The 24,741-nt window shown below is 38.9% G+C and overlaps 1 protein-coding gene and 1 pseudogene across 1 annotated transcript; both read left to right on the forward strand.

The window, feature by feature from the left end:
- The first annotated feature begins 4,585 nt into the window (after window positions 1–4,585).
- Window positions 4,586–6,982, forward strand: LOC149232919 (uncharacterized). Its single transcript, XM_089379548.1, has 2 exons — window positions 4,586–6,488; window positions 6,536–6,982. Exons 1-2 carry the CDS (start codon window positions 4,769–4,771, stop codon window positions 6,601–6,603), a joined length of 1,788 nt encoding a protein of 595 aa, XP_089235674.1. The 5' UTR covers window positions 4,586–4,768; the 3' UTR covers window positions 6,604–6,982.
- Window positions 6,983–17,333: 10,351 nt separating this feature from the next.
- LOC149232920 (uncharacterized) lies at window positions 17,334–19,586 on the forward strand (annotated as a pseudogene).
- The last annotated feature ends 5,155 nt before the right edge of the window (window positions 19,587–24,741 follow it).

Consider the following 24,741-nt stretch of genomic DNA (forward strand, 5'->3'; position numbering starts at 1 on the left):
GTTCTAAAATGAGAATGCACAGTTTCCTATTCCTTACAGTTATGAACTTGTATGCCATGCATTCTCTTTGTTTATTTATCTCACTGTTTAATACAGATTTATCTACCATCTACGCTGCATACTACCTACAGAATATCGAAAATCCAACAACTTAGAACAAGTAATTATCCTACAGTTCATTCATACCATTCAATATATATATAATACAACTGACATTCAAAGTGACCAAGATTGATAACTTCTAACATTCACTTCAGTCTAGTGAGAAATTTCAACGTAAACAACATAATCACTATTAACAATTTAATTCACAGTGAGTACAAAAACCTCTGTCCAACACTTCAATTCTGGAAGTCTGTGGCTTGCGACATTGATCCACCCAACCTTGAATCACCTCTGATTCCCCCCGAGCTATGATAACTTTGCCAGGTCTTAGTAACCCCTACTGAGCCTTGATAATGTCTATTTAACATTATCTTTTTCACAGATTTTTCCTTGGCAGCGTCCTGCCTTCTGGGAATCTGCATCCCCTTGGCCTAGGCCTTTTTGTTTTTGTTTCCTAAAAGCAAAGCCTGCTTTCCTCTTTGCAGCGCTTTTATCCTTGGTCTTTATCTCCCACCGAGGGTGTAATATATATCCATATATTTTTAATTTAGGAAATTTTATTAGAATCTGATCCCTCTCAGATTCCGACAAGTATCATTTACTCTGGTGTCAACCATTATGATTTTCCAACAACTGAAAAACAACAAAGTTTATTTATTTATTTAATAATTCCTTCTTTTTTTTTCCAACAATAGTCAATTCCTCTCAATCCCTAGTCAAACCACTAGTAATAGTAAACCAAAAAAACATAACTGTTTTAAACACAACAGGGGTATTACATAATTAATCAAACACATTTCATGGAGAAGAATCATGGAAGTTTTCATAAGTGTCTCCTATCAAATATTTTAAAGAATTGTGAGAAGATATGAAGAGATGTTACTTACTAGATGTTAACACATGGCTGTAACCACATGATATATTTGTGGATCTAGGAGAGATATGTGGATCTAAGAGAGATTTGTGGATCCACATTTATTAATTAGTTATCTTAATTTTTGTATAAATAGGAGTGCCTTCTCCATTCAAAGGTGTGCTAAGTTTTGGAATGCTAAGGTTTGACTAGGCTTATACTTGATGTTACAAACACTATTGAAGTTCATTATAGTTAATACAATCCTTTGATATGATTATGTCTTCATGATGAGATCTAGTGTTTGATCAATAATTTCTTGAAATTTTCACCTCTCATGCACTTCAAGAGGGCCCCTTGATGAGTATGAGTGTATATTAATGTTTTGTTTTTGCAAGATATATTAGTTTCTTTTATGCTGATTTTCTGCAAGGCTTATTTCAAGTCTTTTGATTAGATGCTTTGTTGCTCATTCCATTTATGTTTTTTTGTAGATCAAGTGCATTCATTTCATTCGTATAAATTATTTCATAGCATAATTTTTTTGCACAAGCATTCATAGACAAATCATGGTTTTAATTTATGAATGAACTCTAAGCTTTAAACACACAATGAATTTCTAAACTGCTTTATAGTCTTCAATGTTTTTATAGTTAAATGACATCATTTTCATAGATTAAATTTACAAGCTTTCATAGATTAGATTTACTTGCTTTCCTAGATTAAAGATTTCCATGCTTTCATAGACTAAATTTCAAATGTTTTCATAGATTAAGATTTCATGCTTTGATAGATTAAGTTCAAATGCTTTCATTAGATTAAAAGTTCTTTGCTTTCCTAGAATAGATTGTCTTTGCTTTCATTAGATTAGAATATTGCCTTTGCTTTTACTGCCTTCAAGAATAGTCATTTCATTGCTTCCATCAGAATTATGTGTGTGTCCTTTGACTAGATTTCATCTCATAGATTTTCCTTGCATTTGTAGTCTTTAAAATTCAATTGCTCTTTATTGTCTTTTCAAGAATAGTCATTTCATTGCTTCCATTAGAATTATGTGTTTGTCCTTTGACTAGATTTCATCTCATAGATTTTCCTTGCATTTGTAGTCTTTAAAATTCAATTGCTCTTTAGATTAAGATTTCGTTTTCACTTGAGCACATTCTTTTGATTCATTTGCATAAGTTAACCATTCATTTCCTGCTATTAGAATTCTTTTTTTAGAATTAAAATTGAACGCTGATTTCCAAACATATATTGTGTATAGACGTCGATGTGACGAATGCGAATCCTCCTCCTCTTTCTATGTGGAAGGAAAACAGTTTTAATAGTTTTTAATCTTAATATTGGGTGGATCTAGTATCAATAGTCTGTAAGTTAATATTAGACATGCTTTGTTGGGGAGTCAATATTAATTTATTGTTATGCACAAACTCTACTATGGTTTTTAACTTGTAATTTGTTACAAGGAAGTACATGCTCTTAACCATTAGGCCCCATGCTCTTAATCATTAGTTCAAGCTCCATAAGTTTCAGAACATGTTTTATGACCATAAAGTTTTAAATAAGAGAAGTGATTGTTATTAAGTTGAGAGAAAAGTAATACTTTTTGGGAACTTTCAAATTTTATTTTTGTTGCCTAAAAAATGTTGGATGTTGTCCTAAGGGGATTGATGTTAAGAGCATGTGCTTTTTCCAAATAAGTGACAAGTTTAAATAAAAATAGAGTAGATACACTTTCATAAATTCTAACCGAGTTCTCTTTAGTGAGACTTTTTGGAAGCTTTTCCCCTTGGTTTTTCCGGTCTAATTTCTTTAAACTCTGGCAGGAGTTTATTGAAAAGATGTTGGATCTCCTAAGGGGCTTGATGTTAAGAGCATGTGCTTTTCCCAAATAAATCACAAGTTTAAATAAAAATAAAGTAGATACACTTTCATAAATTCTAATCGAGTTGTCTTTAATGAGACTTTTTGGAAGCTTTTCAGGTCTAATTTCTTTAAAATCCAGGGGGAATTTATTGAAAAGATGTTGGATCTCCTAAGGGGCTTGATGTTAAGAGCATGTGTTTTTTCCAAATAAATCACAAGTTTAAATAAAAACAGAGTAGATACACTTTCATAAATTCTAATCGAGTTGTCTTAGTGAGACTTTTTGGAAGCTTTCCTGTCTAATTTCTTTAAAATCCTGCGGGAATTTATTGAAATCACAAACTTGATGGGTAATCCCTTCACAATAGAAGTGCCTTGGGGGTTTTCAGGGTGCTGGAATCCATATATATAGTAAAAAACCAGTATAAATAACACAAATCAAGATTTCACCTCAAATTTTTCTGCCAAACTCTAACACCGGAAAGTCCAAAAAATTATACTGAAAACAACTCCAATTCTAACCAGCTGCAGCTAAATCCATCAATTCTTTATCCATAAACCAGGGATCTCATTCTACAGCTATAAAAACGAATCTTGAGTGTGGCGTGATTCACTGAAATCTTCTAAGAATTAAGATTGTCATTTTGGGCAACCCTCGAAATGTGGATTTGGTGCTCATAAAGCCCTTTAATTCGCGATCAACCATATACTACCGTAGCTTGCAATCTTCAAATTTTGATTCGGGTACGTACAAGGCATTCCCACATACCTCCTCCTGCCATCTTTTCCTTCAACGCCTCCATGTCTTTACGGTTAAACTGAACCCTCTCCACTGCTTCACGAACCCAAACACTGGCCTTCTGCATTTCCTACTCTGTAGGTTCATATGTAGGATTAGAATCCATTTGAACATTCTTGCCCCTGAACCTTTCTTCAGTTTAACCACAATGTCTGGAGCCTTACAGGTTTCCACCCTATTCATGCTATTAGCCAGAGCAGTTCGAGGTACAACCCGGGTCACCCATTCTTCTCCGCCTTGTGAGGGCAGAAGGGCAGAATTGAGAGGCATCAGCATGTTCATGATGGTGGGCAGAGCTATCCGATCGGATATATCAAACCACTGCGCCTTGAAGCCACCAGATTTGGCAATAAGGGTTGCGCCTGTCAGAACAATCAAAATAATTTTTTATTATATTTACATTTGCATTGAAGGCAGTGAAAAGGAAGAAAAGATGCCCATGGGGATTCTGTTTTGTAGTTCCTTACCTCTGTTGATCTTTGCATTTTCCCTGTGGAGGACGTCAAGATGTTGCCTCGTGACCGCCATTTTTTGTGTGAGTGTTGAAGATTGCTCTGATACGAGTTGGAAAATTTCCCTGTGAAAATATGAGACTGAGCTATCCATGGCCGAGTGATGTTACAGAGTAGAATTTCCGATCGCAATATCTTGTGAGAGTGACATCTTTGGTCTTAATCGCAATTAAAGCAACATTCTTACAGCGAAACTCTTGATGGCCACGCGATGATCTTTTAAACTGTATGAACATATTGGATTAGAAGCAAGCAAGCAATTTTCTGACAGTTTTAAAGGCAAGACAGACGACAAAAGGCCGAAGGCAATGACAGGCTTGTAATGAAAGGACACGTAGACAGAGGTGGTTTTCAGTTTTTCAAACCCTGTGGTTTGGACGACCAATTTCTGGGAATAATGACGTCTAAATTCAAAAGTTTAGACTACTTTTAGACAGTAACAAACGGGGTTGAACTCCTGCATTTCTGTCGGTTCAGAGAAATAGAGTGAACGTCGGTGCAGAGGCAATCCCTACCAGATGACCTTCACATTCCGTCCCTTCAAAGCTGAGCTAGGGTTTTGCTGCAGCAAACAAGAAGACGAAGAATTGATGGGAACACACACAGCTCGGAATCTGTTAAATAACGAAGATCATGGCCAAGCGCTTGCAGAGGGAAATAATGGCGGTGGCGGAGGAGAGCAGTGTGGACAAAGTGACACAAGACGGATTTCTTGTTTCCGCCATTCTCAGTCGGCTGATCTCCGTGTTCGACCGCCTTTCTGCCTCTCTTGTTTCCAAACTCTGGAACGACGCCGTTGTATCCGAGACATACACACTCTCCGTCAGATCCCGTTCTTTGCTTACTCTGTTTTTGAGCCGATTTCCGCACGCCAAGATCTTGAATTTCCGTCCATGTTTCGATCAACTGCGCGACGAGGATCTTCTCACGGCGGCCTCGGCTCTTCCTCATCTCCACACGCTAGTTGTCGGCCGCTCTATTCTGCCGCAGGAGAAGCTGACGGACGACGGACTTTCCGGTTTCGTCAAGATCTCATCCCGTCTCCGTAAAATCACGTTATGCTGCGTTGCCAATTTACATGATGCCAGCGTCCGCGCATTTACCCGACATTGCCGTGACTTAACGACCCTAAGCCTGTCGAGCTGCAGAAATTTGACGGACCACGCCCTCGACGCGCTGTCAAACTGTAAGTTTCTCAAAGAACTGACATTAAAGGGAGATTTTCAGTTTACGCCCTCGGGGCTCGCTAGAGTCGGTGAAAATTGTCGGGGTTTGGTTGCCGTAGGTCTCGAGTTCAAAACCCTGGACGTTAGTTTGCCCTTGAGATCACTTGCCGTCAATTGCCAGAAACTTGAAAGCCTCAGCCTAAAGTATAGGCATGGGGATTTGGGGGAATTATCACGGTGCTGTTCTCTCATTCGCTTGCATATAGAGGCAGATGCCACAAATAACGTCGATGTTTCGATAATAAATATTGCTTTGGCAAACAGAAAATTGAAAGAATTTAGTTATGTTAACCGTTCAGCAGCCCTGGGGGACTCGGCTGCTGCAGCCATTATGCATAGTTGTCCTGCCCTTGAACGCTTGAGTCTCGATGCTTCGAAATTGAGCGAATCCTCTGTTTTATGTATGAATCATTGCAAGTCTTTAAATTCCATAACCCTAAATCATTTTCATAGCGGTGGCCGATCGTTAAGTCTGATGGGCCAATTGGGGATTCCATTGAAGGAAATTAATGGGATATTTGGACGGGGTATTTGGGATTTCTCCTTCGGCCAGGGAGTTTGGGATGTGGAACTCGAAACATTGATTCGATCAAACAAACATTTAGAGCATATCGATATGCAGTGTATTCTTGGGCCATCTTCAACGGCCTTTTCTGCCATCGCTGTTTGTTCAAATCTTCGGCATCTCGATCTGAGCTTCACAGATGTGGATAGTATAAGCTTAGCGACCATAGCGAACAACACCACTGCACTTCGGCACTTGAGCTTGGTGAACTGCGAGGTGGTTACCGATATGAAGGTTTTATCGAACTTCAAAGAGTTGGAATACTTGAACCTTAATCAGTGCAGGTTTGTGAATGATGGGGGGCTTGGTTTTTTAGCAGTTGGTTGTAGCAAGCTGACTGATTTGAGCTTGGCATCCACGAGAATTACAGACATTGGGCTTTCGTACCTCGGAAGATGTAGCCGGCTGAGGACATTGAAAATTCCTTATTGTGGAGGAGTTCAAGGTCCCGGGCTGGTCACAATTGCAAAATGTTGCAGCTGGTTAAGGTATCTGGTCATAAGTCACTTGTTGTGGGATGATGAAGTGTTAGCAGAATTAAAGAAGCAGTATTGCATGATACATCTCTTGAAGCCTACCCAGGACTGAAAAACAGTATTGCACGGGTACGACTCAACGTGGATGATTTGGCTTTGGTTTCGTTCCATGTCCATGCTTTTGATGTGGCTGCGAGGTAAATGCTTCTGGATGTCGAAATCAATGTGTTTGCATTCTGCATTTTGTGCTGTATGTATGTGGATACTGCAAGGTGTTATTTATTTGATAGGCTAGATGTTGCCCTACCTTGTGTATGTATGATGTCATTTTAAATTTAGTAATACAACATGTTACAAGTGATAACCACTGTGTTAAGGTTTGGTTTTGTTTGTTTGGTTTTCGTTAGGATAAATAGTCAATGATTTTGACTGTTTCCATCATATTCCCCTGGTTTTTATTTTGTGCTGTATGTATGTGGATACTGCAAAGTGTTATTTATTTGATAGGCTGGATGTTGCCCTATCTTCTGTATGTATGATGTCATTTTAAATTGAGTAATACAACATGTTACAAGTGATAGTCACTGTGTTAAGGTTCGGTTTTCATTAGGATAAATAGTTAATGATTTTGACTGTTTTCATTTTTTTTCCCCTGTTTTTTTGCGAGGTCATGCTTTTTTTAAAAAATGTTGGAACATCTGAGCTTACTAAAACATGAAAAGATTTTTCTCATGAAATTTGAGTATAGGACTTTATAATGAAAACCCAAAATCCTTCCTGGACCTCACCATGTTGATAAAATTTTGGTAGTTCCTAGGGAGAAAATACTAAATAGGGTGGGCTCTAGTTCCAATGTGTGTAGGTATTGCTATCCATCCTTCACACATTTGACCATGACTTTCAGATGTGCTCATGGCTTCCCTAAGTAGAACATGATGGTGAGCTTTGTTCCATATACATGATGCTACGGATGACCTACATGTTCAAACCCTACCTTTGGTTGCTTCCATGGCTACCTTAAAACACTGAGCTTTAAGGAGAACATAGTGGCGGACTTTGTTCCATATACATGATGCTATGAACGACTTACATGTTCAAACCCTACCTTTATTTGCTTCCATGGCTACCTTAAAACACTGAGCTTTTAGGAGAACATAGTGGCAGGTTATGGTCCATATATACATGTAAGTAGTGTTTTGCATGCTTCACTTGTTTGATCACTAACTCTAGGCACCACCATTGCTATTTTATGGTACTAGAAAATCTATCATTTAGCAAGGCTTAAGGGGAGCAAGTTATGATCTTTGATCAAGTAGTGCTATGTGTGGTTCACATATTTGACCACTACCTTTTTTGTGTGCCCCCATATATATCTTAAGATATCTAGTAAGAATATCATTTGGTAGGCCTTAGGGAGAACATGGGGGTGTGTTTTGATTCACTAACATACACACATCTAGTGAGAAAAATAAAAGGGTGGGCTTTGACCCACTTATGCATGCATGAGGTAGTACTATTGTTGCATCACTTATTTTATCACTACCTTTAGGTGTCATGGCCACTTTAACGTAATGGGTGAATATATCATTTGGTGGGCCATGAGGAAAACACAAGGGCGAGTTTTAACTTTTGATCCACTTATGTGTGTACACATGTATTGCTATGTGGGATTAGAAGTTTGATCACTACTTCCAAGTGAGAATTAATTTTAGATTATTACTATTATTATTTTAAAATTTATTAGATCATGATATGAAAATTAATTTTGATTTGTAATTTGTATTAATTTAATGGTTATTATTGATGTTTTAAAAAACTCTCAGGAAAATCCTCATTATCGACTATCGACTATAGGGGTTCTGACCCGCCCAACTCATGGCAGGGGATTTGGGGGGGGGGTAGGATTTAAGCTCCCTCCTATAGTAACCTTGTTTAAGGAGATAGTCGATCAAGGCTACATTTAGCAAAACTAGGTCATGAAGTAGAAGATGCCAAAAATATCAGAGCTTGTTCAGAAATTGCCCTCTTTTAGCCCTGACTACTACTCAAATCCAACAAGAGAACAAAGATCCTAAGGGTTTCAGCAAACCCACTTCTCAAAGATGGAATCAATGAGTTCCACTGCCCCCACACTCTGGCAAGAACCTTAAAAATAGCAATAACTTTAATTCCCTTGTCAATCTGGACCCCTCTGCAACCCAAGATCCTCCCTAGTTGAGCACTTTCAATCACTCGTCTCTAGACACGCATGAGCATGATAGCCAACAAGATCCATCAATCGATAAGGCAACCCCTTAGAGTGCCTCAAAATAAATGTTAGAACCAATTGGCCAAGAAATGGTCATGGTTGAACCTGAGAAAAATCTAGATATTGGAGAAGTAGAGGATATTGATCTAGAGGCATTGGACTTCCCAAGCATAGCAAAAGGATGGCAAGTTAAGGACCCCAATTCTATCCTAGAACATCAAGTCAAAACCTTAAGTAAATCTGATCTTAAATCTCGTCTTTATGTTTAAAAAGATGTTTGAGGCATGACTAGCTCTAGCTCATATCTTGAAGTTAAAACTCACTCCTTTAAAGATTCTCAAAAATCTCATAAGGAGGAAAAGAAAGAAGGCAAAAAGAGTAATCAACAAAGTTTAGAAGAGCCGAGAGACATGTTGGTCAACTCAGGAAGACTAAAGTTGCTCTTGGAGGTGTTCACCTCCACTAATCCTCCCTAAAAATGAAAATCATCTCCTAGAATATATGGGGCTTTAACTGCAAAGGAAAACAAGGCTCCTACAAAATAGGTAGAGATTTGATCAACCAACATTCATGATGATATAGGAAACAAAAAATTCTACTGAATCCATTGTGGAGATAGTCTCTAAATGTGAGAGGGGTTGTCAATGCATTGTTATAGATGTGCATGGTCTAGCACAGGGACTGGCCATCTTCTGGAACCCTTAGGAGGTCATAGTCCTATACATGTTTGTGATGTATTGAATCCTAACGGTGAAGTTTCAACTCATTGAATCGATTGAAGCCTACTACTGGCCGAATGCCTATGGTCCTATGCTGCCAAGAGACAAAGTCAATTTCCTGCACTCCATTCGCCAACTATAGCCCCTGTTAACAAATTCTTTGTGGATATTTGGAGCTGATTTCACTCTCATGAAATCTCTCTCTGAAAAGAAGGGCGAGGTTAGAAGATTGGAACTAGAAGCCATATTATTTGAGTAGCTAATGGAATCTAATCAACTCAATGATTTGGACACTACCATGGTACACGTGGAACAATAAATGGGGTGGCCCTCAAATAGATTGTGTGCAGGCTAGATTGGTTTCAAAGTTGAGAAAACTTTTTGGAAAAAGATACATTTATCGAAGCCTCCATCCTACCAAGTTGCTGTTCAGATCATTGGGCCATCTGTTTAGAAGTGGACATTAGAGCAAGTCCTAAAAATCAACCATTCATATTTGAATGCTTTTGAATTTTGCATTCTCACTTCCAAGACAAAATTATGGAATGGTGGTTGGAAGTGGAAAGTGTGGAGGGACATGCTGTGTACAGACTCCAACAAAGGCTCAAGCACATCAAACTCCAACTCAAAAAGTGGAATAAAGAGGATTTTGGAAACATCTTCCAAGCAAAAAAAGAATTGGAGACGAAAAGTAGTATGATCCAACAGGAAGCTATTCTATTTGGTTGCTTGGAGGAGTTACAACTCAATTGGAAGAATGAAGGAAATAAGAGGAGACCTTATGGAAGCAAAAATCGGCAATCAAGTGGCTCAAGGAAGGATAAAATAACACAATTTTCTTCCACGAATTGATGCTTCAACCCAAATATCATAATCACATAGCTCCTTTGATAGACCATGTAGGCAGTAAACTCCATGATCACACCGGTATGGAATCATAATTAGTCTAATACTATGGGGACCTATTAACCCAACCAAAATTGCATAGGGAGGCGAAAATCCATTGAATAGTTCATCACATCCCTTAGTCTCGTAGGAATAGAATGAAGGTCTATTGAGAAGTAGTTCCCAGGAGGCAGCAGAGGCCATGTTCAAATCCATGCCAAGAAACAAGGCTCCTCGTCCAAATAGCTTCACAATAGACTTATTCAAAGCATGATGCTCGACACTGGGATAAGATCTATTTGTAGTAGTCGAAGAATCTAGAAGCTCATTTTCTAGTCTTCTTGCCCTAAATAACACCTTTCTCACCCTAGCCCCTAAAATAAACAAAGTAGATGATCCTAGTATGCTCCAACCAATTGCATTATGCGATGTGGCTTACAAGGGCATCAAAAAATCATAGTTAATCAACTCAAGCCTATCCTCCCTCACTTAATATCTTCAGAGAAAATAGGTTATGTGGAAGGCTACTAAATACTTGATGAGATTATGGTGGCATTACATTCATTAAAACATACGAAAAAATTGGCCATGTTGATCAAATTAGATCTCTCTGAAGCTTTTGACAAGCTTAATTGGTCCTCTATTTTTCAAATTCTCTCAGCATTTTACTTTACCCCCAAATGGATCACTTGCATCAAATCTCTTATCTCCTTAGCTTGCTTTTCTATTCTTCTGAACGGGTCGCCCACCATAACTTTTGCCCCCTCGCTAGGATTTCATGAAGGGGATCTTCTTGTTGAAGAATCAAGGGCTAGTATGTATATTAGGATTCTTCTTGACTTGATAACAATTTGTGAAGCACTTTTACAATTATCTTAGCTTGATCTTCTTCTTATTATTAATGTGTGTGTTTCATCAAACTGTTACCAAAAACATAAAGGCAAGAACACATAGATGTTGGCTCTCTGCCAGGGCCAAGACTTCTCTCTCTTAGAGAGGAAAACCCTTTGGTAAGTTTATCTTATTGAGGCTTCTTATTGATCAATGCCAAACCCTAGATCCTTGATTGGGTTGTCCTTTAAGCACAAGTCAAGTCCTTCCTCCTTTCTACACTTTGTTCTCTGGCACTTACTATTCCTTCTTTCGACACTTTGGTCCCCAACACTTTGACCTTCTTCTTCGTTCCTTGTCTAGAGATAGACCTTGTTTATGTGAGCTTCTAGATGAGATGTTCCTTCTTCAATTCTTGGTGATGTCCTTTGCTTATGGAGACACCCTTTTCTTGCTCCAACGAAATACTTCTTGAGATATATATGCAAACTGATATGACTATACAACAACCCTAAATTCTCGCACATGTGATAGGTTAGCTTGTAGTTTAGGCTCTTTTTGTCTTCGCTTGAGAGAGGGACTTCTTCGCTTGAGTGAGAGGCCTTGTAGGCCTAAGATCTAGCCCAAACAAAGATGGATACTTGACTGTTATGTTATTGTTGTTATACTCGCATACAGTCCTCCTTTTCCTTCACACGTGTGACTGTTTCTAGCCCTAGAAATAGTTCAGAACTTTGCTCTTCTTTCCTTTTTCTTCGCTGCACTTGGAGACCCTTAGACTTTCTTTTTGGTACCCTTTACTTGTCCTCTATCTCGCTGATTTCAGAGATGATTATCTTCTACGTTGAGGAGGTCTAATGGCTCCTTATATAGGAGCTTGTCTCCTCCTTTTGAGCCGACTTAAGGCTGACATGAAGACTTGAGGCCAACTTGTTTATTTCTTCACCATTTTGCTGCTTGAAGGCTTTCGTTGCAAGGAGATGACTTTGACTTTGCTTGGAGGTATTCCTTTTGACTCTAATACAATTATATACATAGTGTAACATGCCCTTTAAGGGTCTTACATAAATACATTGACCTTTTGACTTCCTAGAAGCACTTAAACATGTGCTTGACCTACTTCAATGAGCAAGAAACTCATTAACAAGTAATATAAAAATTATTTTATCTTTTCTTGAATAAATACAAATGTCAAAATTACATTTATGAAGACCGAACCTAGTTACACTTCCTTCAACACTCCCTCTTAACTAGGGAGGTATTCATACAACATTACAAGGTGTTTGGCTATGTTTCAATCTTGAAGAATTCACATAAGAGAAATCGGATTTGCAATCCATCTGTTATAGCATCATAATAACCAACATTGTTTCCACAACAAGGCCTTGACTGACAACTCTATCTCTCAATAGATCAGAGCACAATGTTGGCGAGACCAATGACTTATAGACACCTTAGTCATTGTCTCTCAAGGTACATACCCACTCGGGTGTTCATTGAGTATGACCTTCTAGGACTATTCTTATCTTGGGTTCCCAACCCTCAAAGAATATCAGTCCTCTTGCCTACTCTTGTCTTGGATGCCCTACACATCCTCAAAGAGTATCAGATGCCAAATGATTACCCAATCCTCCCATTCTTTCTTCCCAAGTGAAGACAAGAATGTTGTGTCTATCACTTCCTCTCAATTGAGGAAGACATGCCCAAGTATCCTTTGACAAGGTACTTGTCCAAGTTCCTTTGTAATTGGGAACTTGTTATAACTCCCTCTTAGCTAGGGACTTGTCCATTCATCAACAACTTCTTCTTCGTGGGCCCTCCAGCTGCTTGATCTCCTTCCTTTTATGTCATGAAGTTTTTGTTCATACTTCTTCTTGGTAGGGCACCATCCATCGATTAATTTCCTCCCTTCTTTGTCATGTCATTGCTTCCTTCGTGGAAAGTGGCCTTCTTGTCACATATCAGGTTCTCTTGTCATCTGGTTATTCCTTGTCATCTTGTCTATGCTTCAGACTACTCTTCACATAGATGCTTCTTTGTACTTGCGTGTTCCCATGCTTTGATCTAGTAGCCCTTCATGACTTCATCATGATATTGCTTCAATATTAAATGGTGCATTTGTTGGATGGGTTCTTTATCATGACATCTTCATAGAGTAGAATCAGTTATCCTCACCTTTCATATCTCCAAGGCCTTCATAGGTGTCAAGGGTCCTTTGATCTTTTTCTTCCTTAGTCAGAGTTGTCCCGCCTTCTTTCTGGAGATGTCTTCAGTGGATCTTTGTCAGATAGTGATTCTTTGTGATCATGGTGTTCTTCACATGCTTGATCTCTTTATTCATTTGCTTCTTCTTGGATAGATAGGTCAACCACCTCCTGCTCCTTGTGAGAGCACTTTCTCATTGCTTGCTTCTAGTGCTAGTAAGCATTTCTTCTTCACTAGCTTCTTGGTCAGAAATCATAAGGAAACCACTAGTATTTTAATGAGTCAAATCAACTTCATAAACTGTAAAAGAAGGTTGTAATGTTACCATAGGAAAATCAAAACTATGAATGGCCATGATTAGTATTCGATGATAAAAAACCGCTAATGAAGAACTTTGCTACCGCTTTTCTAGTCAAAGGAAATATCATTGCTGCTATCCAATTCTAAAATCAAACTAAGAATTATGAAATGAAACATGTACGAAAATACTACAACAAATAATAATAAACAGGGAAATCTATAAGTTAAAAACCTCATTGTTTGTAGGGGCCCTCCACAAACAGGCGGTCACAAGCTCCAAATGAACAATTAACTGTGCATCAAGTCTTCAAAGGCACTTCCATTAAATAAAAACACAGAGTTTAAAAACGATTACAGTCACCAGAAATTCATTCACGTCGTCCCCTGTTTTGTCCTGCCTTACGGTATTTATAAAAGCCATTTAATAATTGTTTGAGGCTTTCATGCCTACTTTCGGCTAACAAAGTTCTAATTTAACTATTAAACTGAGAAATAGATAACGATTCGCTCACGATTTGCTATTCGGCAAAGAAAATCGTGAGGCGGTTTCATCTCAGACTCTCGCTTGCTTGCTTCAACTACGTGTTGACCGTTGCCTTTGACCACGTGATTCGGGCTTTCTTCTAACGATTTGGTGCAGGTGAATAGGAGGAGATCGTTGAGGGGATCAACCTCTTTCTGCCCATATCTCTCTTTCCTTGAATGACGCCTCGGACCCTATTCAACAATGGAGTTGGCTGTAGAAACGAATGTTAGCTGCAGAATTGCATGAATCTGGTAGGCAATGCAAAATCTAACTTAATAATAAGGAACATTAAGGAAATATGAAAATAGGATAATTACTACCTTATCTATGTCAAAAACCTTCAATTTGATGCCTATCAAGTTAAAAGAAATGGTCAAGGAGAAGGAAAATGAGTGAAGAAGAGTGTCAAGATGAAGCATTCATGAGGCTCTACACATAGTTTTCTTGCATAAGCATTCATAGGAAAATCATGGTTTTAATTTATGAATGAACTCTAAGCTTTCAACACACAATGAATTTCTAAATTGCTTTATAGTCTTCAATGCTTTCATAGTTAAATGACATCATTTTCATAGATTAAATTTACAAGCTTTCATAGATTAGATTTACTTGCTTTACTAGATTAAAGATTTTCATGCTTTCATAGACTAAAGTTCAATGGTTTTTCATAAATTAAGATTTCATGCTTTGAGAGATTACATTCAAATGCTTTCATTAGATTAAAAGTTCTTTGCTTTCCTAGAATAAATTGTCTTTGCTTTCATTAAATTATAATATTTCTTTTGCTTTTACTGTCTTCAAGAATAGTTATTTTGTTACTTCCATCATAATTATGTGTGTGTCCTTTGACTAGATTTCATCTCATAGATTTTCCTTGCATTTGTAGTCTTTAAAATTCAATTGCTTTTTAGATTAAGATTTTGTTTTCACTTCATCGCATTCTTTTGATTCATTTGCATAAGTTTACCATTCATTTCTTGCTATTAGAATTCTTCTTTTAGAATTAAAATTGGACACTGATTTCCTAGCATATATTGTGCATAGACATGCAATGTATGCAGTGTCTATGTGGAAAACGATGGTACAGGAAGGTTGCAAGAAAGCATTTTTAATAGTTTTTAATCTAATATTGGGTGGATCTAGTATCAACAATCTGTAAGTTAATATTAGGCATGCTTTGTTAGGGCGTTTATTCCTAGAGCATCATCATAATGAGTCAATATTAATTTATTGTTATGCACAAACTCTACTATGGTTTTTAACCTGTAAATTGTTACAAGGAAGTACATGCTTTTAACCATTAGGCCCCACGCTCTTAATCATTAGGTTCATTCAAGATACATATAATTTCAGAACATGTTATTATAACCATAAGATTTTAAATTAGAAAAATTTGCAGTGTTCAATACCCAATTAACATGTTATTCAGTTGAGGGAAAAGTAATACTTTTTGGGTAGCTTTCAAGTTTTATTTTTGTTACATAAAAGGTGTTGGATCTCCTAAGACTTTATGTTAAGAACATGAGCATGCACTTTTTCCAAATAAATCACAAGTTTAAATAAAAATAGATTAAGTACACCTTCATAAATTCTAACGAATTTAAATAAAAATAGAGTAAGTACACTTTCATAAATTCTAACAACCTGTAGCCAAATCCAGATTTCTTTATGGAAATCCATGAATTCTTTATCCATAAACCAGGGATCTCATTCTATAGTTATAAATCTAAACTGGAGTGTGGCCTGATTCACACTCAAATCTGCTAAGAATTAAGATTTAAGATTGTCATTGTGGGCAACCCTCGAAATGTGGATAAGAAATAAGATTGTCATTATGGGCAACCCTCGAAATGTGGATAAGAAATAAGATTGTCATTATGGGCAACCCTCGAAATGTGGATTTGGTGTTCATAAAGCCCTTTAATTCGTAATCAACCATATACTATCTTAGCTTGCAATCTTCAAATTTTGATTCGGGTATGTACAAGGCATTCCCACAAACCTCCTTCTGCCATCTTTTCCTTCAACACCTTCATGTCTTTACGGTTAAACTGAATCCTCTCCATTCCTTCACGAACCCACACACCTGACTTTTGCATTTCCTACTCTATGGGTTCATATGTAGGATTAGAATCAATTTGCACATTCGTTCCCCTGAACCTTTCTTTAGTTTAACCACAATGTCTGAAGCCTTACAGGTTTCCACCCTATTCATACTATTAGCCAGAGCAGTTCAAGGTACAACTGGGGTCACCCATTCTTCTCCGCCTTGTGAGGGCAGAAGGACAGAATTGAGAGGCGTCAGCATGTCCGTGATGGTGCGCAGAGCTATCCGATTGGATAAATCAAACCAATGCGCCTTAAAGCCACCATATTTTGCAATAAGGGTTGTGCCTCTCAGAAAATCAAAATATTTTTTGATTATATTTACATTTGCATTGAAGGCAGTGAAAAGGAAGAAAAGATGCCCATGGGGATTCTGTTTTGTAGTTCCTTACCTATGTTGATCTTTGCATTTTCCCTATGGAGGACGTGAAGATGTTGCCTCGCAACCACTATTTCTAGTGGGGAGCTCAAATAACGCGATCGATGATCATTTTGTGTGAGTGTTGAAGATTGCTCTGATACTAGTTGGAAAATTTTGTTGTGAAAATATGAGATTGGACTATCCATGGCCGAGTGATGTTACAAAGTAGAATTTCTGATCGCAATATCTTGTGAGAGTGACATCTTTGGTCTTAATCGCAGTTAAAGCAACATTCTTCAAGCGAAACTCGTTGTAAACTCTTCATGGCCACGCGATCTTTAAAACTGTATGAAGATATTGGATTAGAAGCAAGCAATTTTTTGATAGTTGTAAAGGCAAGACAGACGACAAAAGGCCGAAGGCAATGACAGGCTTGTAATGAAAGGACACATAGACAAAGGCAATTTTCAGTTTTCCAAACCCTGTGGTTTGGACGACCAACTTCTGGGAATAATTACGTCTAAATTCAAAAGTTTAGACTACTTTTAGATAGTAACAAACGGGTTTGAACTCCTACATTTATGTCGGTTCAGAGAAGATAGAGTGAACGTTGGTGCAGAGGCAATCCCTATTAGATGACCTTCTCATTCTGTCCCTTCAAAGCCGAGCTAGGGTTTTGCTGCAACAAACAAGAAGACGAAGAATTAATGGGAACACACAGAGATTAGAATCTGCTAAATAATGAAGATCATGGCCAAGCGCTTGTAGAGGGAAATAATGGTGGTGGCAGAGGAGAGCAATGTGGACAAAGTGACATGAGACATATTTCTTGTTTCCGCCATTCTCAATCGGTTGATCTCCGTGTTCGACCGCCTTTTTGCCTCTCTTGTTTCCAAACTCTGGAATGACACTGTTGTCTCTGAGACACACACACTCTTCGTCAGATCTCGTTCTTTGCTTACTCTGTTTTTGAGCCGATTTTCGAACGCCGAGATATTGAATTTCCATCCATGTTTTGATCAATTGCGCGACAAAGATCTTCTCATGGCAGCCTCGGCTCTTCCTCATCTCCACACGTTAATTGTCGGCTGCAGGAGAAGTTGATGGACGACAAACTTTCTGGTTTCGTCATGATCTCATCTTGTCTCCATAAAATCACGTTATGTTGCGTTGCCAATTTACATGATACCGACGTCCACGCATTTACCCGACATTGCTGTGGCTTGACGACCCTAAGCCTGTTTAAATAATCTTCGGCAAAATCACATAATCAATCGTTTCTCTTAGTAATGTTAGTAATATATCTAATTTTAAATTAATTTATTTATATAATAATTGAATAATATTGAATATATATTATATAATGACCATTAGAATTAAAATATTAATATTATCCTTGAATTAACAAATAAAATCCTTCATTTACCTATTTTAACTATCTCTTGAAATATTAATTGTTATTTGAGTAGTTTGACCAGGTTCATTAGGTCAAACTAGCCGTTATCCTATAGCCGTTGGAGTCTCTGCACACCCTATTTAATCGAGCTAAGCCTGATTCGATCTTCATCTTGTCCTGACGATGAACCACACTTGTTGGTTCGAAACGCGTCGACAAACGATTGATTATGTGATTTTGCCGAAGATTATTTAAACAAGTTATGGATCACAGAAGTCTAAATTCCTTAATGACCCTAAGCCTGTCGAGATGCGTAAATTTGACGGACCACCTCCTCGACGTGCTGTCAAACTGTAAGTCTCTCAAAGAACTGACATTAAAGGGAGATTTTTAGTTTACGCCCTCGGGGCTCGCTAGAGTCAGTGAAAATTGTTGGGGTTTGGTTGTCGTAGGTCTCGAGTTCAAAACCCTGGACATTAGTTTTCCCTTGAGATCACTTGCTGTCAATTGCCAGAAACTTGAAAGCCTCACCTTAAAGTACAAGCACAAGGATTTGGGGGAATTATCACGGTGTTGTATTCTCATTCGCTTGCATATAGAAGCAGATGCCACAAATAACGTCGATGTTTCGATAATAAATATTGCTTTGGCAAACAGAAAATTGAAAGAATTTAGCTATGTTAACCGTTTAGCAACCCTTGGGGACTCGGCTGCTGCAACCATTATGCATAATTGTCCTGCCCTTGAACGCTTGAGTCTCGAAGCTTCGAAATTGAGTGAATATTTTGTTTTATGTACGAATCACCAAGTCTTTAAATTCCATAACACTAAATCATTTTTATAGCGGTGGCCGATCAGTAAGTCTGATAGGCCAATTGGGGATTCCTTTGAAGGAAACTAATGGGATATTTGGACGGGGTATTTGGGATTTCTCCTTCGGCAAGGGAGTTTGGGATGTGTAACTTGAAACATTGATTCGATCAAACAAACATTTAGAGCATATCGATATGCAGTGTATTCTTGGGCAATCTTTAACGGCCTTTTCTACAATCGTTATTTGTTCAAATATGCGACATCTTGATCTAAGCTTCACAGATGTGCGAACAACACCACTACACTTCGGCACTTGATCTTGGTGAGCTGCGAGGTGGTTAGCGATATGAAGGTTTTATCGAACTTCAAGGAGTTGGAATACTTAAACCTTAATCAGTGCAGGTTTGTGAATGATGGGGGGCTTGATTTTTTGGCAGTTGGTTGTAGCAAGCTGACTGATTTGAGCTTGGCATCCATGAGAATTACAAACATTGGGATTTCGTACCTCGGAAGATGTAGCTGGCTAAGGACATTGAAAATTCCTTATTGTGGAGGAGTTCAAGGCCCGGGCTGGTCACAATTGCAAAATGTTGCAGTTGGTTAAGGTATCTGGTCATAAGTCACTTGTTCTGGGATGATGATGTGTTAGCAGAATTAAAGAAGCAGTATTGCATGATACATCTCTTGAAGCCTACCCAGGACTGAAAAACAATATTGCATGGGTACGACTCAACGTGGATGATTTGGCTTTGGTTTCGTTCCATGTCCATGCTTTTGATGTGGCTACGAGGTAAATGCTTCTATACGTCGAAATCAATGTGTTTCATTCTGCATTTTGTGTTGTATGTATGTGGATACTGCAAGGTGTTGTTTATTTGATAGGCGAGATGTTTCCCTACCTGGTGTATGTAGGGCAACATGTTACAACATGTTAAAGTGATAACCACTGTGGTAAGGTTTGGTTTTCGTTAGGATAAATAGTCAATGATTTTGACTGTTTTCATCATTTTCTCTGGTTTTTAGTTTGTCCTGTATGTATGTGGATGCTGCAAAGTGTTATTTATTTGATAGGTTGGATGTTGCCCTATCTTTTGTATGTATGATGTCATTTTAAATTTAGTAATACAACATGTTACAACTTACAAGTGATAGTCACTGTGTTAAGGTTCGATTTTCATTAGGATAAATAGTCAATGATTTTGACTGTTTCCATCTTTTTCCCCTGGTTTTTTTTTGTGAGGTCATGCTTCTTTTTTTAAAATGATGGAATATCCGAGCTTACTAAAACATGAAACGATTTTTCTCATGAAATTTGAGCATAGGTCTTTACAATGAAAACCCAAAATCCTTCCTGGACCTCACCATGTTGATAAAAGTTTGGTAGTTATTAGGGAGAAAATAGGGTGGGCTCTAGTTCACATGTGTGTAGGTATTGTTATCCATCCTTCACACATTTAACCATGACTTTCAGATGTGCTCATGGCTTCCTTAAGTAGAACATAATGGTGAGCTTTGTTGCATATACATGATGCTACGGATGACCTACATGTTCAAACCCTACCTTTGGTTGCTTCCGTGGCTACCCTAAAACACCAAGCTTTAAGGAGAACATACTGGTAGGGTTTGTTCCATATACATGATACTATTAATGACTTACGTGTTCCAACCCTACCTTTGGTTGCTTCCATGGCCACCTTAAAATACCGAGCTTTTAGGAGAACATAGTGGCAGGTTGTGGTCCACATATACATGTAAGTAGTATTTTGAATGCTTCACTTGTTGGATCACTACCTCTAGGCACCACCGTTGCTATCTTAAGGTACTAGAAAATCTATCATTTAGCAAGGCTTATAAAGGGGAGCAAGGTATGGTCTTTGATCAAGTAGTGCTATGTGTGGCTCACATATTTGACCACTACCTTTTTTGTGTGCCCCATATATATCTTAAAATACCTAGTAAGAATATCATTTGGCGGGCCTTAGGGAGAACATGGGGGTGTGTTTAGATTTGCTAACACATGTAGTGAGAAAAATACAAGGGTGGGCTTTGACCCACTTGTGCATGCATGAGGTATTACTATGCCTGCATCACTTATTTTATCACTGCCTTTAGGTGTCATGGCCAGTTTAAAATAATGGGTGAATATATCATTTGGTGGGCCATGAGGAAAACACAAGGGTGAGTTTTAACTTTTGATACACTTATATGTGTACACATGTATTGCTATGTGGGCTTAGAAGTTTGATCTCTACTTCCAAGTGTCCCATAAATACTTTAAGGTGCCAAATAAAGTTTTCATGGAAATTGAACCTTTGTCAATGATGAAAGCTTCTCCTTTCTCACCTCTAGATGAAACTAATTTGGCCTTTATTAGTTGATGTTGTGAAAATAAATTTTAGATTATTCTTATTACTTTTGGAAAATTAATTTTAGATTATTACTATTATTATTTTAAAATTTATTAGATTATGATATGAAAATTATTTTTGACTTGTAACTTGTATTAATTTAACGGTTATTATTAATGTTGCAAAAAACCCTCAAAAAACCCTAAGGAAAACCCTCATTATCAACTATAGGGTTTCCGACCTGCCCAACTCATGGCAGGGGATATAGGGGGGAGTAAAGCTCCCTCTTATAGTAACATTGTTTCAGGAGACAGTCGATCAAGGCTACATTTAGCAAAACTAGATCATGAAGAAGATGCCAAAAGTACCAGAACTTGTTAAAAAATTGCCCTCTTTTAGCCCTTGCTATACTCAAATCCAACAGGAGAACAAAAATCCTAAGGGTTTCACCAAACCCCCTTCTCAACGATGGAATCGATGAGTTCCAATGCCCCCACACTCTGGCAAGAACCTTAAAAATAGCAATAGCTTTAATCCCCCTTCCAAGCCAAGATCCTCCCTAGTTGGGCACTTTGAATCACTCGACTCTAGACATGCATGAGCATGACAACCAACAAGATCCATCGATTGACAAGGCAACCAACCCCTTAGAGTGCCTCAAAATAGGTGTTAGAACCAATTGGCCAAGAAATGATCATGGTTGAACCTGAGAAAAATCTAGATATTGGAGAAGTAGATGATATCGATCTAGATGCTTTGGACTTCCCAAGCATAGCAAAAGTATGGCAAGTTAAGGACGCCAATTCTATCTTAAAACATCAAGTCAAAATCTTAAGTAAAGCTTATCTTAAATCTCATCTTTTTGTTTAAAAAGATGTTTGAGGCATGACTAGCTCTAGCTCATATCTTGAAGTTCAAAATCTCATCAGGAGGAAAATAAAGAAGGAAAAAAGAGTAATCAACAAATTTTAGAAGAGTCAGAACTTAGGAAGAACAAAGCTGCTCTTGGAGGTGTTCCCCTCCACTAATCCCCCCCCAAAATGAAAATCATCTCCTAGAATATATGGTGTAAGGACCTGCCGTCCTTGAACGATTCCGCCCAAAGTGTGACCGCAACCGAACGGAGAGCGTGTGGTTGGAAGTTGAACGAACAACATAAGGTGCAAGCTCAACTTGGTGTGCGAAGGCGTTATGGCATAATGCGAACACATAAGAGTTTGCCGAGCTGATTTATATGGCGTTGGGAGTGGTTGGCTCAAACCACGGGCCGACCGATGGTTGTAAACATTTGAGGGGAGGCTGACATGAAGATTGAAGCATTTGCGATGAAGTTTAGAAGCGTGGGCAGGTCGGCTCGGTAGCTGCAACCTCGCCCTACGCTCATATATATTGGAGAAGCGTTGGAGCTCATTTCACCGTCAAACAACCTCACTCGCTCATAAGAAAGGCACAGTTCTAGTGCATGGGTGCAGCAAGGAGTAAAGGCGCAGAACTTGGAGATGCGCCCGTTCTTGGGTAGGGCCGCACAGAGATAGCGTGGTGTTGGGCAAGGGCGCGGGTAGAGGAGCGCCCGCCGATTGGTGTAGGGCGTGCACGGGTGTGTGGCGCCCGGGTTGTGCGAAGGAGCGCCCGACGGTGAGACGAAGGGTGAATGCTCGGTTTGTGCGATGACTTGGCACGGGTTCTTGGGTGACTCAGACGAACACTCGCCTGTTGTGCAAGTGTGCACGGTGACTTGGTGAAGTGTTGAGATTGTGAACAGAGGAGTGTCTCGGTTAGAGGCACCCGTGTGTGGCGACTTGGAGGCGCGCCCAAGTTGGGAAAACAACACGATCGTGCGACGAGGTGAACGAAGGGTTGGTGAGTCATGCGACGACCGTGCAGAGGCGTCGACGAGCTGGGAATCGAGTTTGCCGAAGATTGTAAATTTGGCTAAGTATGAAACTTGGAATTTCCAAGTATACTTGTAAAGCTTTGTAATATTGAAAGACTGTATAATATATTATAGGGCAGACTCATTGTTCAGGGAGTTGCCCCTCCCTTTATACTATGCAATTGTGTTCTTCATGTATAATCGCTGATGTCAATGAATGTGTATGGGTGTTCATTGGTATAAAGGAAACATTAATAATACTTGGTTGCGAAACACAAACTAAGTAGGATAAGTGGTTAGGGGTATTCCATGAACATAAGTATTGGTGAAAAGAAAGTGTTCGGTGGTGCCGCACCTCGCCTAGAGCGGTTGAAAGACTACCGTCGTCTCCGGCGTTGTGATAGTTGGTATCAGAGCTAGTCTGAAGACTTGGAGGAGTCTTGTAGGAAGCTGGGTGAAGCAGATGTACATACACTTGACAATTGGTGACAGTGAAGCAGGTACTTGCAGGTGAAGGAAGCTGTTTCACATACAAGTGGAACAAAAGCTAGTTCAGGTTGCAGGCATCTTGGTGAAGCTGTTGGATGGTCGAAACTAGATTGTAAAGAAGAAGGAAGCTATTAGCAATGGTAGCTAAATCTCAGGCTGGGTCTAGTCACGATGCGAAGGATGCTACTATGGCATTCATTGAAAAAGTGTTGGAGAAGATGGAGGACTTGGAAGCTTTCTGGACTAAGAAGATGGACTTGATCGAGAGAGATCAAGAGGTCAATTTGAAGATGAAGGAAGAGCTCGATGAACTCCGGACTTAACACGAGTACACTGATCTTATGTGTACACAACTTGAAGTAAGGATCAAGGAGGTTGAAGAGGCAAGAGACCGAGGCCTTGCAGAGATCGCGGGCTTGTGAAAATCTCTTGAAGAAACCAGAGATGAGATCGCGGTGTTGAAGAAGGCCGTGAGGCATAACTCAAGTGGAGGAGTGCCTCATGTGAAAGTCAAGGAACTAGAATATTATGATCGTACAAAGAGTGCAAAGACTCTTGGAAACTTTCTATGAGACATGGAGCAATACTAGGAACAATTGGGTCTATCTGATGATGAGACGAAGGTTAAGGTAGCTGCTCAGTTCTTAACAAAGGATGCTAAGATGTGGTGGCGAAGGAGGATGGATCAGATTGCCAATGGCAGTGCTGGTGGCATTACTTCGTGGGATGAGATGAAGAAAGCTTTGCAAACCCATTTCAGTCCTCAGGATGAAACGTGGGAAGCAAGGATGAAGATTAAGTTCATAAAGCAGACAGGGAACCTTCAGACTTATCAGTGGGAGTTTGCAAGTGCGGTTCTGGAACTTCCTGACATGGCGGAAAGAGACAAGGTGTTCAATTTCACTATTGGATTGAAGCCTTGGGCACGCAATGAAGTGAAGAGGCAGAGGATCAGAACACTAGAGGAAGCTTTTGCTGTTGTGGACAGGTTGGTGGAACATTATGATGAGACTTCTGATGATAGGAAGAAGAAGTCCGATAAACCGAAAGATAAGAAGAAGGATGATGCTTCGAAATCGGATGATAATTCGAAGACGAAGAAAGCCTTGAAGTGTTGGATATGTGCTGGACCACATACGGTGAAGAATTGTCCTTCTAGACCGAAAGTGGCTGCGATTGCATAGTCTAATACGAAGAATGAAGAAGCTTCTGTGGGGATGATGCAGATACTTGGTGGTG

Source organism: Pinus tabuliformis, chromosome J (assembly GCF_031772625.1).
Source record: "Pinus tabuliformis cultivar Carrire ecotype Pingquan chromosome J, CPIR1, whole genome shotgun sequence".
In the NCBI taxonomy this organism is placed as follows: Eukaryota; Viridiplantae; Streptophyta; class Pinopsida; order Pinales; family Pinaceae; genus Pinus; species Pinus tabuliformis.